This window comes from Nyctibius grandis, chromosome 1, assembly GCF_013368605.1.
Source record: "Nyctibius grandis isolate bNycGra1 chromosome 1, bNycGra1.pri, whole genome shotgun sequence".
Lineage (NCBI taxonomy): Eukaryota > Metazoa > Chordata > Aves > Nyctibiiformes > Nyctibiidae > Nyctibius > Nyctibius grandis.
Window position 1 is genome coordinate 42,437,562 of NC_090658.1, and position 16,889 is coordinate 42,454,450.

Here is a 16,889-nt window from a genome sequence, read left to right on the forward strand (position 1 = left end):
TAAAGAAAAGATTATTAAGGAAACTTCTTTTCATGACCAAGAATGATATTTTACAAACAAACAAAAAAGCATCAACAACCGAAAACAAGTATATCAAAGTCACATCAAAGTAAGGGCTACCAGAATAGCTTTATGTTGCCATGCAAATAAATTGTAGTTTGAATCTGCCTGTTGCGTGTACAAGGTAAAAAAAAAAAACCAAAGGATTTCTATGTCATTGGAGAAAGCAAAGAGGAGGATAAAATGCGTTCAGTGTAAATTAATCTAGAAGGAAGTCTCTACAAAAACTTTCAAGCTGCCCCAGAAAGAGACCAACACTATCTTGAATGTTGAGGGGAAGCACAAATACAACATTTTAAAAACCATCTCATGGAACTCTCAGTGGCACACAGTCACCCCCGGTTTTCTGATCAACGCGTGGTATGTAACCCCAAAGGACAGCAGGAAACACCACCCTCAAAGAGCTTTCATGTGCAAATAGCGTTACTCAGAGTTTGTGCGCTTTAAGTAAAACAGGCACCCTGTTTACATATCCGATTACAAATAAAGTCATGTTTGCACTGAGGTTCTCTCAAAGGCCTGCCTAGCAGTAAAGACAGACTTTTGCTCGTAACATACGACACTATCAGGACAGCCATAAAGTGAAAACACCACTCTCCACAACTCTACGACTTACCTTTTACTGTGGAGCTGAATTCTTGTCCAGTAAAGAGGCTTCATTGGCCGAGAAGGCTCTATCACATGTTTCCTGCTCCCTTTCTCCTGATTCATCCCCATTGCAAATAAACCAGATGGTAACGGAGGAGGAAGAAACCCACAGACCTGAGGGACTGCTGGGTAGATGCTGCCCTGGGCTGGCGCTGGAAGGGGTGGTGCTTCTCCAGGCAAAGGTGGTGAGGCTGGAGGTGGCATCCCCAACCCAGGCAAAGGAGGGGGTGGTGGAGGGACACCAGCACCAGGCAAAGGTGGTGGAGGAGGTGGAGGGGGGACACCAGCACCAGGCAAAGGTGGTGGAGGGGGGACACCAGCACCAGGCAAAGGTGGTGGAGGGGGGACACCAGCACCAGGCAAAGGTGGTGGAGGGGGGACACCAGCACCAGGCAAAGGTGGTGGAGGGGGGACACCAGCACCAGGCAAAGGTGGTGGAGGCGGTGGAGGTGGGACACCTGCACCAGGCAGAGGCGGTGGAGGGGGGACACCTGCACCAGGCAGAGGCGGTGGAGGAGGTGGAGGAGGAGGGGGCAGGATGCCCCCTCCGGGCAGAGGTGGGGGAAGTGGTGGCAGTCCTGCTGCAGGCAGAGGTGGTGCTGGGGGTATGGGTGTCATTCCCAGGCCAGGCAGAGGAGGAGGTGGGGGAGGGACACCAGCCCCAGGTAAAGGTGGTGGTGGAGGGGGAGGCGGGATGCCGCAACCAGGCAGAGGGGGTGGGACTCCTGCTCCGGGCAAAGGTGGTGGTAGAGGTTGTGGTGGAACTCCAGCACACAGGAGAGGAGGGGCTGGAGGCAGCATCGGTGTCTCCCCACTTGGCAAAGGAGGAGGAGGGGGTGGTGGCATGGCCAGCAAAGAGTGGTCCAGGTGTGGCATTGATGAGTCAACAGAAGGAGGGAGTCCTGAACCGGGCAGGGGTGGTTGGGGTGGTACTCCTGCCATGGACATGGGAGTAGCAAGTGAAGGGCCATGTGCTCCAGACAGGGAAGCAGCTGGTTCGGTGGCTGGCAGTGATGGGGGAACGCTACATGTGGGCTCTGGGAGCAAAGAAGGAGGATGTTCACTACAAGTCACATCTACTGTACTTAGAGGCTGATGGGAAGCTGGCATTTCAGTCTCTCCTTCAAATGCAAAAGACAAATCAACTTTGGGTCCAGGAAGAGGTGACTGTGGCATACTCTGTACTGATTGGCTTGCATCCAGTGGCACAGAGATTAGCTTCGGTGACAGAATTAAGGAGATTTCAGAACAAAACGTGGGCTGTAGTTCTAGACCTGGTAATGTCTGAGCTGGCCCTTCATTTTTGCCCCCTTCTAAGTGTGGTTGTGGGCTTGGCTGTGGCAGTGCATTGGCTGAAGGCATTGTGTGTGTTAAATAATCCTCCGTTGGTGACGTTTGTACAGATCTTGCTTGTGACACAGTCCTGGGTACGGTCTCCTTTCTGTTTGTTTGAAGAGTCACACTACTGAGTTCCCCGCAGACTGCGTGTGTGTGCTCATTTTCCTGCTCCCTCTCAGCAGTCTGTACCTCTGCAGCAGGAAACTGTTTCTCTAGTTCTGCAATTTTGGTCCTCAGATACTCAATAGTTTGCTCAAGTTGTTGGATGACACTGGCACGCTCCTCAGATTTCACCTCAAAATCATCCTTTGAAAGAAAATAAATATATAATAAGCACAAACCAGACAACATTCATCACTATGTGAAAAAAATTAAATTTAGATCAAGAATACTGGTATTCCAGATGCTCAGAAATAAGCTAGTTAAGACAAGCCTTTAAAAACAGAGGTATCATTTTGGCTAGCTGCATCTTACAGTGGAAGAATATAGCTTAAGCAAATTACTTGCTCCAGTGTGAAACTACCTTCATCAGTATGAGCTTGTTTTAGACTGTGATCATATTTGGCAAAATCAAAAATCTGTAGCAACCCCTCCCTCCCCTCACATACCCTGGCCAAGAAAACAACCAACCACTGACCACAAGTACTGCAAGTGTTTGTGTACACATGGATATGCAGACATAAAATCACAGAATCAATCAGGTTGGAAGAGACCTCTGGGATCATCGAGTCCAACCATTGCCCTGACACCACCATGTCAACTAGACCATAGCACTAAGTGCCATGTCCAGTCTTTTCTTAAACACCTCCAGGGATGGTGACTCCACCACCTCCCTGGGCAGCCCATTCCAATGTCTAATGACCCTTTCTGAGAAGAAATGATTCCTAATGTCTAACCTGAACCTCACCCGGCGCAGCTTGAGGCTGTGTCCTCTTGTCCTATTGCTAGTTGCCTGGGAGAAGAGGCCAACTCCTTCCCACTGCCATGGCAGTGGGAAGGCAACTACATTACTTTAATTCTGTTAACTGAAAATACATTAAGTGTCTCTTCAAAGGGATGCACTGTGCATAACAGACTCAACACACTACTGACTGCTGGGTTTCAATATACACCTTAATGATACAATACAGATTAGGAATGCAGAACATAACAAATGTGCACTTTTCGAAAACAGCTAAACTCAGAACAGAGTAATTGTGCTTTTCTCCAGGCAGAATGCTTGGGAAAGAAAAGTAGTAAGAAAAAACTAAGGGAGAACTTTCCTCCCACCCAAAATTTGAAACTCCTCTGCCAAGTGACAGGCCTTGAGTGAGTAACATTAGAAAAGCTTCCTGTCTGGAATGGTTATTCTGTATTTGAGAGTTTCCACATTTTTTATATCCTTCTCTGAAGCATCTGATCCTGCCTGCTGTAGACTGAATAGAGGAAGATTAACCTTAAATGGCACAGTAATTTTCACATTTTAAAATACATACTAGTAACAAACTGTACTAAATTTAATGGGTATGTGCTTCTATCAAAAGGTACCAAAAGAAGAAACCTAGTCCAAAAATAGCCATTTGTGTTTATCCAGGAAAGTTGAACAGGACATGACTTTACAACATAAAATCTTTTAATAAAGAAGTTATTATTTTTAGTTGCATGCATTTACTTTTTAGTACTTTTTTCCTTTAAATTTAAAATATTGCTCAGCATTTCAAGCATTTAGCTGAATTAAGTTTGTCATGCAACAAGTTTACCAAGTGGTTACAGCAAAGCAGTTATTTAGTGCCTTTTTCTTCCCTTTTATAAAATCATAAGCTTTATGGATGAGACTGTAGGCTTACTTCATAGGAAATCTTTCAAATACTGAGATTTTACAGGTCTTATAAAGAAGCCTACAAATGAACATACAATACCTGATATACTAATTGCCTTGATTTGTTTCAGGAAGATAATGTTTTTCATCTCATCCTTTGACATATGAAACATTTAAAAGTCACTTTTCTTTCTGGAAAATGAAGTTGTAACTTCCAGCTGGGGACTATTAATAAAATATATGTTTGTTAATACTTAAAAAATTGTTTCTGCACAGAACTGTTTTTCAAACATAAAATTTCAATTTCAGGTTTATCTTACAGTTGCCCAGCTGTCCTAAAGCAATCCCAGAAGTAAACCAGCAACTATTACATTTAAACCAAACATTGTTTGGTTTTGAAGCACCTTTATCAAAACTCACAATGCCCTGCATCGTTTGAACTTTCTGTAACAGCAGTTTGAACCAAAAGTTATGGATTACAACTAGGTCTCCCTATCAAACTTTGAAGAGAAATGTAAACCAGAGAAAGGAACATCAAAAAAGTTTTTCAATGAATAGTGAAGGAATAAACACAGCAGACATATTAACAAACAGTATTATAACAAGGAAAAACGGCAGAAAAAGACATTTCCATTGCAGACTACTCATGGTGCTCCAATCCACTAAGTTTCCTTTAGTAATTCAATACTTTGTAGCAGCAACAGTTTTGTTGAAGAACTTCATTATAAAGCAGAAAGAGAATATTCTATTACCCCTTTTTTTCATCTGCTCTTATGCCCCTACCAGTCACCTGCAAACAAAATAATAAAGCCTATCAATTCTTCAAAAGACAACATTATCAAAGGAAATGTGTTCCTAGGATTATTAAGACCACACATTAGTTTTCCATTATTTGAGAATAAATCCAGTTTTCCCAGACTGTAACTCTCCTAAGCTCCCATTTTACACTGTAGGAACACTCCACCAAGGGTTTTATGACAAATATAGCTTCCCAATTCTATCTGAATTGGAAAATTCTTTCCTACCACAAACAAACTGGAGCCAACAGGATTAGACACAATATTAAGTGGTTCTGAAGAGATTTGCCTTAATGATGGCTGATCTCAGAACAGTTCACTCTTTTAAAAACTCATTTACTCAGGAGACTGGATTCAACTTTTCACAAGAAAAAGAGGTAATCCTTGAATCCTGAAATTCTACCTGAACTACAGGAAAAACCAAGAATTCACTGTTTTACAAGAGAATTTACCCTGCAGACCATGAAATGTCTTTCAAGAGAAGTAGTATTTTTTAAAGCTTAAAAAAAATGGGCAATCAAGTGAGATGACTAAGCAATTCAGACAAGAAACAAATATATTGATGAATTAAAGTGACTTTTTACCCCATGCCCTAAGAAACAATTTTTTGCTGTCCTTGAGACATGGCATTTCAAACAATCGGTGATTTGCTATTGTGTTTTTACCCAAGAATCACCAATATATCTAAGTATTCACAGAAACAGTGTATTATGAACAAGACTGCTGTGAATGCAGAGATATTTACCCAGAGGAAATTACATACTTTAAATTTATTTGGTCTAAAAGATAAACAAACAAAAACCAAAACAAAGCACCAATATTCATATGCTTCAGTAATTATTTTAGATAAATAGAGATATTTTTCATTTTGACTTTTAAGATGCCCTCAGACTAGTGTAATTAGATTTCTGCTTTTCCCCTAGCAAGAAGCTTAAAGTCTTCCTCTAGATCAGAAAGGGCAGTATCAAACAAACATAAGCCACAGCAAGTTTCTGCTATTGTCAACAAGGAAGGAAATTTAAAATATATGTAAGTCCAATCAGAAATGAAAATTAGATAGTTTTCTTAGAAGAATAAGCGAGGTAAGACTTAATTTTTCACACATGTTAAAGATGGTCAAAAGCTGTTGACAAGAACCAGAAGACCCAGATGAAAAAAATACACGTAATGAAAAGAAGGTTCATGTTTAATCGAAAGGACAATTCCACAGCAGAAGTCTACGGGGTTTAAAACAGATATGAGGGAACTCTGTCTTGCCTAGAATTCTTACCCAGGACCCAGGTACTGTGGAACAGTCTTCTTTCTGTAAAGAAAGAAAGAAAGAAAGGTGGAAGCTTAAGCCTTGCTTTATCCAGGTGACTTGAGTGTGAAAGACATGAGCAGGAAAAAAAAATCCGGAGGTGTATGGCTATAGAATGGTGCCCAGCATTTCTCAAACAGGTTGTACATGTTCCATGTGCAATGAGTTGGATGCTTAATCTGGGACTGCTGGACTGACTGTGTTTGTGTTGCACTGATAGACTTGTGTGCGTACGCTATCCAGCTGACCTCAGAATACTGGCTGTACTGTATAAAGGTTGTACACTTGGATCTGCACATGTACCAAAAGCCCATACGTTACATCCAATTCATTCCAGTCTTGCCAAGTTTTCCACATGTGCACATGTGACTGAAACCTACAGACCCTTCCATAACTAAATTTCCAGGCAGAAAAAACACCACACATCTGTGAAATTTGGCCCTAGTCTATATGTATACATATATATACACACACTTATATGTGTGTCTATATTATGTATTTATCTATTCACTTACATACTTTAACAGCCATAATGTGTCTGTCTTCTGAAAATAAACATAATGGCAGTTCTTAATCTCATTCTGTTAAAACACAAAATCTGGCATAACTTGAAGATTACTACATTGGCATACTAGAGAAAGGAGCTGAATTTTTTCACATCAGGCCTTTTCTTGATTTTCAATTCAACTTGAGATTGACTGACAACTTGGAAAGAAGTCACCGTGTAAACTACATCATTCTATTATTATTTCTGTGTTCCTTACATACAGAAACTATACTAGTTTTTATGCTAGAAATAACAGAAAGGATTCCATTGCCCAAAATGTGAACAGTAATGACCTAAATTTGAAGGATTTGGAACGCCTTTAATTTCTTCTCCTGATGGTCCAGTACTGAAGATCAAAAAAGGTAATGATTTTCCAGGTGAACTTTGCCACATCCTCATAAGTAACTGTCCAGAGTATGATACTCCTACATAGTACTTGCCCTTTTTATCCAAGAGTTCAGCCAGACCACAAAATGGGAGGTTCACATGTTGCTTTTGTTTCAGGCTTCCAGCAGGGAATAAGCAGCAAAAAAATATCCACAGTAAGAATAAATCTTTGTAGAAAGGGATGAATAGTCTTCACTACTCTGAAATATGAGCCTACTACTCACGACAGGAAAGAGTTTGGAGAAATGGAATCAGAGTCTTCAGAAATGTACCCATGAACATACTGAAGGCAGGTGGCTGGAGGTCAGTCAGCTTCTCTAGCTCTTTGAAAGTGTGAAGGCTATACGAAAAGCAAAGTTGTATCATTTTGGGTGAGAGAACATTAAATAAAATCCTTCATAATCATAGAATGTTAGGGGTTGGAAAGGACCTCTGGAGATCATCGAGTCCAACACCCAATAATAAAATCATAAAAGATGAGCTTTACGTTTTGGGAGGTTAAGTAAGAACTTTTTAGTATCATGGACATTAGGAAAAAATCATTTGTCTTCAGGAAAAGCTGAATATTGAAAACACAGGAAGTAATTAAACATTCAGGAATATGCAAGTTAACTTTTATCAGTAGTTTTGGGCTTTGAATATACTTATCGGCATATTCATTATAGAGAAATTGTTCGAGCAGCCGGGGATCAGGTTAGGAAAGCTAAAGCCATGATAGAGTTGAATCTGGCCAGGGATATTAAAGGCAACAAGAAAAGCTTCTATAGGTATGTCAGTGATAAAAGGAACACTAGGGAAAAGGTGGGCCCTCTCTGAAGGAAATGGGAGACCTGGTTACCCAGGATATGGAGAAGGCTGAGGTACTCAATGAGTTTTGGCCTCACTCTTCACTAGCAAGTGCTCAAGCCACATTGCCCAAGTTGCAGAAGGCAAAGGCAGGGACTGGGAGAATGAAGAACTGCCCACTGTAGGAGAAGATCAGGGTCGAGACCATCTAAGGAACCTGAAGGTGTACAAGTCCATGGGACCTGATGAGGTACATCCACGGGTCCTGAGGGAACTGGTGGATGAAGTTGTTAAGCTGCTATCCATCATTTTGGATAAGTCCTGGCAGTCTGGTGAAGTTCCCAATGACTGGAAAAGGGGAAACATAATCCCCATTTACAAAAAGGGAAAAAAGGAAGACCCAGGGAACTACAGGCCAGTCAGTCTCACCTCTGTGCCCAGCAAGGTCATGGAGCAGATCCTCCTGGAAATTATGCTAAGGCACATGGAAAATAAGGAGTTAGCTGGTGACAGCCAATATGGCTTCACTAAGGGCAAATCATGCCTGACAAATTTGGTGGCCTTCTGTGACGGGGTTACAGCATTGGTGGATAAGGGAAGAGCGACCAACATCATCTACCTGGACTTGTGCAAAGCATTTGACACTGTCCCGCACAAATCCTCTTCTCCAAACTGGAGAGACATGGACTTGACGGATGGACCACTCGGTGGATAAGAAATTGGCTGGAAGGTCACACTCAGAGAGTCATGGTCAACGGCTTGATGTTCAAGTGGACACCAGTGACGAGTGGCATTCCTCAGGGGTCAGTACTGGGACCGGCGCTGTTTAACATCTTTATCAGAGATGCAGACAATGGGATTGAGTGCGTCCTCAGCAAGTTTGCCAACGACACCAAGCTGTGTGGTGCGGTTGACACACTAGAGGGAAGGGATGCCATCCAGAGGGACCTTGACAGGCTTGAGAGGTGGACCGACGCAAACTGTATGAAATTCGAAAAGGCCAAGTGCAAGGTCCTGCACATGGGTGGGGGCAATCCCAAGCACAAATACAGGCTGGGCAGAGAATGGATGGAGAGCAGCCCTGAGAAGAAAGACTTGGGGGTGATGGTTGACAAGAAGCTCAACATGAACCAGCAATGTGCACTTGCAGCCCAGAAAGCAACCATGTCCTGGGCTGCATCAAAAGCAGCGTGGCCAGCAGGTCGAGGGACGTGATTCTGCCCTTTTACTCTGCTCTCGTGAGACCCCACCTGGAGTACTGCATCCAGCTCTGGGGGCCCAAACATAAGAAGGACATGGAGCTGTTGGAACGAGTCCAGAGGAGGGCCACAAAGATGATCAGAGGGCTGGAGCACCTCTCCTGTGAAGACAGGCTGAGACAGTTGGGGCGCTTCAGCCTGGAGAAGGCTCCGGGGAGACCTTCTAGCAGCCTTCCAGTACCTGAAGGGGGCCTACAGGAAAGCAGGAGAGGGGCTTTTTACAAGGGCATGTAGTAATAGGATGAGGGGGGATGGTTTTAAACTGAGAGAGGGTAGATTTAGATTAGATATTAAGAAGAAATTCTTTACTGTGAGGGTGGTGAGACACTGGCACAGGTTGCCCAGAGAAGTTGTGGCTGCCCCCTCCCTGGAAGTGTTCAAGGCCAGACTGGATGGGTCTTTGAGCAACCTGGTCTAGTGGAAAGGTGTCCCTGCCTGTGGCAGGGGGTTTGGAACTAGATGATCTTTAAGGTCTCTTCCAACCCAAACCATTCTATCATTCTATGATTCTCTAAAGAACAAATAAAAATATGTATTTAAAAATACAGAAGAGAAAAAAGTGATCTTACTGGTTTTACTTATACCACTTAAAATTGAGAACCTAATGATAACTATCTTTTGATCTGATTGTAAGTAGAAGTTAAACCAGTTAGTTTGTTTTGTATCCAAATAGTAGAAATTCTTCTCAGCTTTACTTTTACATTCTCATTCAAGTATGGCAATATACCATGGTTATGGATTTTTTTGCTTGTTTCTGGTTTTGTTTTAAATTATTTTGTATATTTCTAAGTTAAAGAAATACTCATTTTTACCAAGAAAAACATTTCTTATCTCTCTTCCATACACAGGGTCCTGTGGAAATTCTCAGGATCTATACCACTGTAAAGTAGCACCTGATCTTTATTGCTGAGAGAAACAAAAGAACAATTTAATCTTTAGAATATAGCTCACTTTTGACTGGATGACGTCTCTCAAACAGGTTAAGCCAACTTGACGAGGTCAGATGAATCACTTGAACTTGACCAGCAGTTTCTTGAGAATTTTAATCAATGCCTCTAAGTATGCTTATTTGAATTAGGAGTGACTCACAGGAAATGGACATGTTTTTAGAGCACACATTTTCATCTCCTTAAGCTGTTATCAAAGCAACACATCAGAAATGTAGCAAGACTAATCATTTTACCACTGACTAGGCAAAGCAGGAAGTACATAGTAGCACTACCACTTAGCTATCCTCAGAGATGAGCAAAATCCTGAGAAAAACAACCAAACATCTAAGATAGCCTTGCTTGAGGGAGGGTGCTCATGGGGAAGGGATTGGACAGCATGACCTCCTAGTTTCTATTCAGCCCTAAATTATTCTGTGATTTTTATGTTATTTCAGAGCTATAATTGAGGTAGCATGCCATGTAACAAAGGGGAAAAAACAGAGTAAAGAGCCTTTCAAATTTAAATGAGCATATAAATAAAACTTCATCTTGACATTAGCATCAAGAACACAGGTTAGAACAAAATAAATTTTAGTCTCACCATGGCCAGGAGGAAGAGTGCAAAAATGTGCTATTGTCACTCCACTGAAAATTATACAAATTATTGTTCTTTTTAAAGAAGCAAACACTGCCTTCAAGCAAAACAATGGAAGTCAATCCAAGTATTGTGAAGTCTGAATATAATACAAATACTAACATTTGTTCTGAGAATTAACTGCTTTATTTTTTTACCACACAGGCTTGACATATTATACTCCTTTTATTTATTTTTATTTAAATATGGAGTTTATGATTTATATTCTACATATGTTAATTGATTGATAAAAATTATGCCAGATGCACTTTTAACCTTTTTTTTTTTTTAATCTCTCCCTCATCAGAACTAAATGTAAAAGATTCAGGATTATGGTTGAATAAATTAATTTCATATCCAACAGAAAACTGACCTCTTTATTTAAATGATGATAATTCAGCAGTAAAACTTAAGTTATCACTACAAGGACAGTTATCTAGAAGTCTTGTAGACCAAACTAAATGTGTTCTCTTCACTGATTTAAAAAAAAACTTAACAGTGAGAGAACAGAACTTTCTAAACATTTAATGTTTTGGGATTTTTGTTATTATTTTTAAGACACAGTTTTATTATCTTTGAAAGATGCTCCAATTACTAAACCTTGGTCAGATTAAACACAGTGAATGTGTATACTTTTCACAGGCTAACTCATTAGCCACCAGAGAGCCGCCTAAAAAAAAAAAATTAATATTCTCACTGCAGGGTATCTCACACACCCCCCCAGGAACGACTTACAAGTGCCTTGCACAGTCCATTCAAAAATACTTAACTGCCATCTAGTGGCTGAGTAGGCCGACTTCTTTATGATGTCTTTCAGGCTCTCTAATTAAACACTTCTTCCCTCATTTCTAGTATTTCTACTTGTGTTCTCATCATAGAAGCATAGAATCGTTCTGGTTGGAAAGGACCTCTAAGATCATCAAGTCCAACCATTAACCTAGCACTGCCGAGTCCACCACTAAACCATGTCCCTAAGCACCACACCTACACGTCTTTTAAATACCTCCAGGGATGACGACTCAACCACTTCCTTGGGCAGACTGTTCCAATGCTTGACAACCCTTTTGGTGAAGAAATTTTTCCTGATATCCAATCTAAACCTCCCCTGGTGCAGCTTGAGACCGTTTCCTCTAGTCCTATCGCTTGTCACTTGGGAGAAGACTAACACCCTCCTTGCTACAGCCTCCTTTCAGATAGTTGTAAAGAGTCATAACGTCTCTCCTGAGCCTCTTTTTCTCCTAGCTAAACAACCCCAGTTCCCTCAGCCACTCCTCATAAGACTTGTGCTCTAGAGTCTTCACCAGCTTTGTTGCCCTTCCTTGGGCTTTCTCCAGCACCTCAATGTCTTTCTTGTAGTGAGGGGCCCAAAACTGAACACAGCATACGAGGTGCAGCCTCACCAGTGCCGAGCACAGAGGGACGATCACTTCCCTAGTCCTGCTGGTCACACTATTTCTGATACAAGCCAGGGTGCTATTGGCCTTCTTGGCCACCTGGGCACACTGCTGGCTCATGTCTAGCCAGCTATCGATCAGCACCCCCAGGTAACTTTCCAGCCACTCCTCCCCAAGCCCCTCGGCCCATTATTAGAAGACAAGTGTTTTAATCACAAAGTTCAGCTACTAGTCATATAGGAAAAAGAACAGACAATCTCTGTTTAAATTATATTGAGGTCTCAACTCAGAGAACTTCACTTCATATTTTAAAAAGTTTAATTAATTAATCTGCTAGAGTTGTAGAACATGAAAAATCTATCAATGCTTATTAGGCTTTCTAAAAACAAACCAAAAAGAAACCTGAAAATTGTAGCACATTTAAACTGAAGAGTAAGTTCTAATATCAAGAATCAGAGACAGATTTCTGTCAATGAAATTGAAAACTTCTGCATAAGAACTATATTTCATTAACATGAACATAAAAGGCAAAGTATACCTGATTTGCACTTATGTCCTGGAGTGAAGTTTGACAGAGGTTTCACTCCCCTTTACTGCCTGAGCAAAATGCTCTGCACTTCAGCCATTCCTATGACCCCATGAGTAAAGTCTTCTGCCAGTTTTCTATCATCTCTTGCTTCACACACACTTTGTTTCCTTTCTGTGCATTTTCGATAAAGCATAATTTATTCTCAAGGCTAACAAGAAAACACTATCTGCTTACATATGCTTCCTGATATTCACCCGCTTTAAGCTAAGATATCCCAATTCTAACATTACACATTGGACCTTCACTTAGAACATAATTTCCTGCACACCACATATTGCAAGCTTGGCTTTATTTTTTTTGCAAGATAAGAACAAAACAGATTTATGCCTCTGAATTTTTTTAGTTTTTTGTTTTCCGAGATTGGGGTATGCTGGCATGATGTTGCAGGAAATTTACATTGATACAGTTCTCCTTAAAACAATATATCCAATTCTATGTGTCAGGACAGATATCATTAGTTAGCTATAGTATTTACTTTGAAAAATGCAATAGGTACAAACTTCACTATCATTTGATTCATATGGAAAACTTCCAAAAAAGTTTGCTTCTTTCATACTCCTTTCTTTTCCCAATGAGACAATTGAATATAGTAGATCCTTGTGAACACGTCGTATGTTTTTGTTGGTTTGTTTTTTTCTTTTTACCTAAATGTGTTCCTTTTTTCCCCTGCTGAAATCTAAGGCTTTAGCAATTATACTATTGTAGGAAATGTCTTAGAAGAACTGTTCATTGCCTCCCCAGGCCTTCTCTTCCTCTTTACAAAAAGTAACCTGGCAAGTAGTGAAGGGACAGAAGAGGAGTGGCACATGTTCCCAGGATCACAGGGTCCTTCTGAACAAATGTATCAAGAATGAACATACAAAATGAAGCAGTCTAAAAAGAGCCACAACCACAGAATGGTTTGGGAGCTCATAAAGGAAGCGTTCCCAATTTTCCTCTAATTGCTGTTGAACACAATGTTTAACCAGTCTCATCTACGGTTTGCCTCTACCCTGATGAAAGCCATGTAATACCAAACTAAAACAGGATTCAAAAATCTCTTTTTTTTACTTTATTCTTTTTGTACATGTAGTAGAATCATTTCACCATTTCAGACAAATCTTACATTTACCTTCTTTATCTTACCTTCACTTAAAAAGAAGCATCCTTCTGAAATTTTGTTTAAGAGTTTTGAGCAGCATACATGTTTCCAATACAAAGTCTAGCTGTGACATTTTATAATAATGAAAAGTAAATCCCAATCCCGACAAAGTTTTATATTTTCTAAACAGACTGATTATCTTAGAGGTTTTCACAACCTTTTTTCTTGTATTACTGTCAAAATTGGGACATTTCAAATATCACTAAGTTATTACCCTAAGGAGTTATAATAATCTGTAGTTAAAGAGTAGAGTAAGAAAAAAGGTCCCTGCTGAAAGGCTAAGAGAGGGGTTACCAGCAAAGTATGGTAGTTAGGAATACTCTAAAGAGTTTATAATGTTTTCAAAGTGGAAAGTATATTCAACATGGCAAAACATGTCCTGTAATTTAAGGTTTTTAAGGCTAGAATAGTTTCCCTATGATATTGTTGGAAAGTGCACCAATAGATCACACAGCATAAATCTGTCTTCTGTGCCTGAAAACTGCCAAAATTTTGTCTGGTTGCTACTACCAGTCGAAGTACGTGGCCTTCCAAGAAGGCATATAATTTTTGTTGAGGGATTATTTGTTGGTTTAAATGGGGTGAACCAAACCAAAGTGAACAACTGAGCTGGAAACATTACAGGCATAAGAATTTCTTGAATGGCAAGCTTTTCCACTGTAAATATAGTTTAAGTACTCAGTGTAAACTGTGTCATAACCAAACTGCTAGAAATTGGAACAGTCTGGCAAAACCTCATCTCCTGAGACAGGATTACAGAGACCGGCCATCATCAATGGCATGAAGAATTCATTACATCCGGATGCTGACCTTTAAATAAATGTAATGAGGGCTTTCTTTTTAAATTTGTTTGGTACTCAGAATAGGCACTCATCAGAAACGATCAAAAAAAGAAGAAATTTAAAATATTTTAATACTAAATCCCTTGTTGTGTTATATGACTTAAGTGACTTCCAAACAACTTTAGGTTTTTGGTTTTGTAATGTCCCACTACTAACCAAAGCCCAGTTTTCATGTACTCATTTTACAATTATGCCTTTTTTTTTTTTTTTTTTTTTTTCCTTTCTGCTAAGGTTTTTTTTACCTACCATGTAAACAAAAGAAAATTGACTTAAAACGTAGGGAAAATTGCAAGGGTACCACAAAAGAACAGGGATGTGGAACAGTAAGGAAATTGGCTCTTGCACAAAAGTAGAGCTATCAAATCTAGACATAATGTTTGAAGCCAGAGATTCTAAATTAGGATGTTCAACTTTTCTCTTCTTCCTTCACTAAAGGAGTTAGGCCTATCAAAGCTTTCTCTGTACGTACTGGGAAGACTAAGTGGACATTGTTGTTCCTCTTTGGCATTTCAAAACCAGGACTTGAAACAGTTGCCAATTTTTCTTATTTTTTCCTCTGTTTATCAATTCCTGCACTAAAAACAAGCACACCTCCAGACCCTTATTTTTTAAACTGTAATTTTTAGAAATTAGCTATTTTGGACTCAAAAGAGTAGTCTTAAAAACTTTAGGAGATTGTGCTCCAAAATATGAAGGTTATGTCTAACATTATAAAGGTAAGGAAATGGAGAGGATATATAAAATAAGCCCCTTCCAGTGGCAAGAAAGTGTAGAATCCAGGCTCTATGTATCTGTTACTTGTGCTTTTAATTTAGAATTATTCTGAATCTTTTAGTTAACTGTTTATCATACGTGAGATAAATTATCAGCGTCATGTTACATTGGCATTTGTTTCGATGTCAATATTGACCATCTCCAATTATTTTAATAGCTTGTGGAAAATATCTTTTCCCAGGAAAGGGAGAGGGAAGAAGCCTATAAGTAGACTTAGTTGATGAGTTTCAAATTTTACACTAGGGCTCTCTTCCTTTGTCAGGTATGGAAAGGAAAGAGAAAAATCACCTACTTGACCAGCTTCAGCCAATGCTTGCTTCCTTCAGAAACAAAAACTATGGACAAGCTAGACAAAGAATAAAAGAGGCTAGATCTCTAGCAGAAATATTTCATAGTATTTCATCACTTCAAAAAAAGTACAAGTAACACCAAGAATGATCTGATTGCAGTAAAGGATTTACCTACAAACATGATGAAAAAAGTTAGTGTGACCATTCTAATTTCTAGATGTTTTTATAGATTGATAGAGATAGATATTGATAGGTAGAATACTGTACAGAAATAGTTTGAAGACATGAAAACATTTTATACACATATAGCTCCTCAAATAACTTCCACTCTGATTTTCAAAATAAATCGGAATGATGATGATATAATATAGCAAAAACTTCAGATGATTTTCTGCAAGTGAGGTGATCATGCATTTAAAATTGTTATTTCTGCTCTTCATTGATGAATAATAGTACATAATAGAAGAAGTTCACATTATTGTCATAAGAGATCAACACTGAGCAAGAGGGAGGGGCGATCACTAACACCACTAGCAAAAGCAATTCAGTAATTAGACAACATAACAGGCTAGTTTTAAAAATAACAAAAAAAAAAACAACCTGAAGGAAATGTTAGTTGCTCAAGCAATCAAACAGTGCTCTAATGCTGCTAGTTAAACCTCATTCTCATAGCAAAAGAATCAGTTTCTTTTAGGTAAAGTACCTAAGCATTCACGAACCTATTTCCATTAATTATGTTTCCAATAAAAAAAGGTCTTTTTATATAGGTTGTTTCTTGTAATGAATTAAAATCCTAGAGACAGATTAAATATGCCCCTTACATACAATACCTTTCTGGAAGTATAGGAAAAAGTTCTTTTTCCCAAGAAATACTAGAAAGCGTTGCTACTGAAACTTGTGTGACTGAAATATAAAAATATCATGGGACAAATATATTTTAGTTTAAACTTAAATATTGCAATGTAGAATAATTTTGTGATCTTATTTTAATTAATGGGCTCTAGTTCTTAAACGTTTTTAATTATGGAGGTAGAAGAATTTACGTAAGTGAGTAGAACTCCTTTAATGTTATTTGGCAAGACAAAAGCCATAAAGGCAATATACCTACTCTGCCCACCTATGCTCGTAAAATATTTGATTGAACCTGGATTAAATTTGCAGGTCTAATGATCAGTAGCACGCATTTCACCAGGCATTCCTTATTTTCTCCCTCAAAAGAAAATCACTGATCGTTTTCATGAATGATGCTCAATGCAGTGATGCTTGAACCATCCAGTCATTAACGAAACCCCCAAAACCAAAGAAAAGCCACAAAAAAAACATACTCCACCAAGAAAAAAAAAAATAGGGGAAAAGGAAAAAAACAGATACTAAGA

The 16,889-nt window shown here is 39.5% G+C and overlaps 1 protein-coding gene across 1 annotated transcript in view; it reads right to left on the reverse strand.

Annotated features, from left to right (window-relative positions):
* FMN2 (formin 2) overlaps positions 1-16,889 on the reverse strand; it is a 163,396-nt gene that overhangs the window by 106,655 nt on the left and 39,852 nt on the right. Inside the window, exon 5 of the mRNA XM_068395923.1 lies at positions 677-2,352. Coding sequence (XP_068252024.1) covers positions 677-2,352 — 1,676 coding nt within the window. The remainder of the gene's footprint in view (positions 1-676; positions 2,353-16,889) is intronic.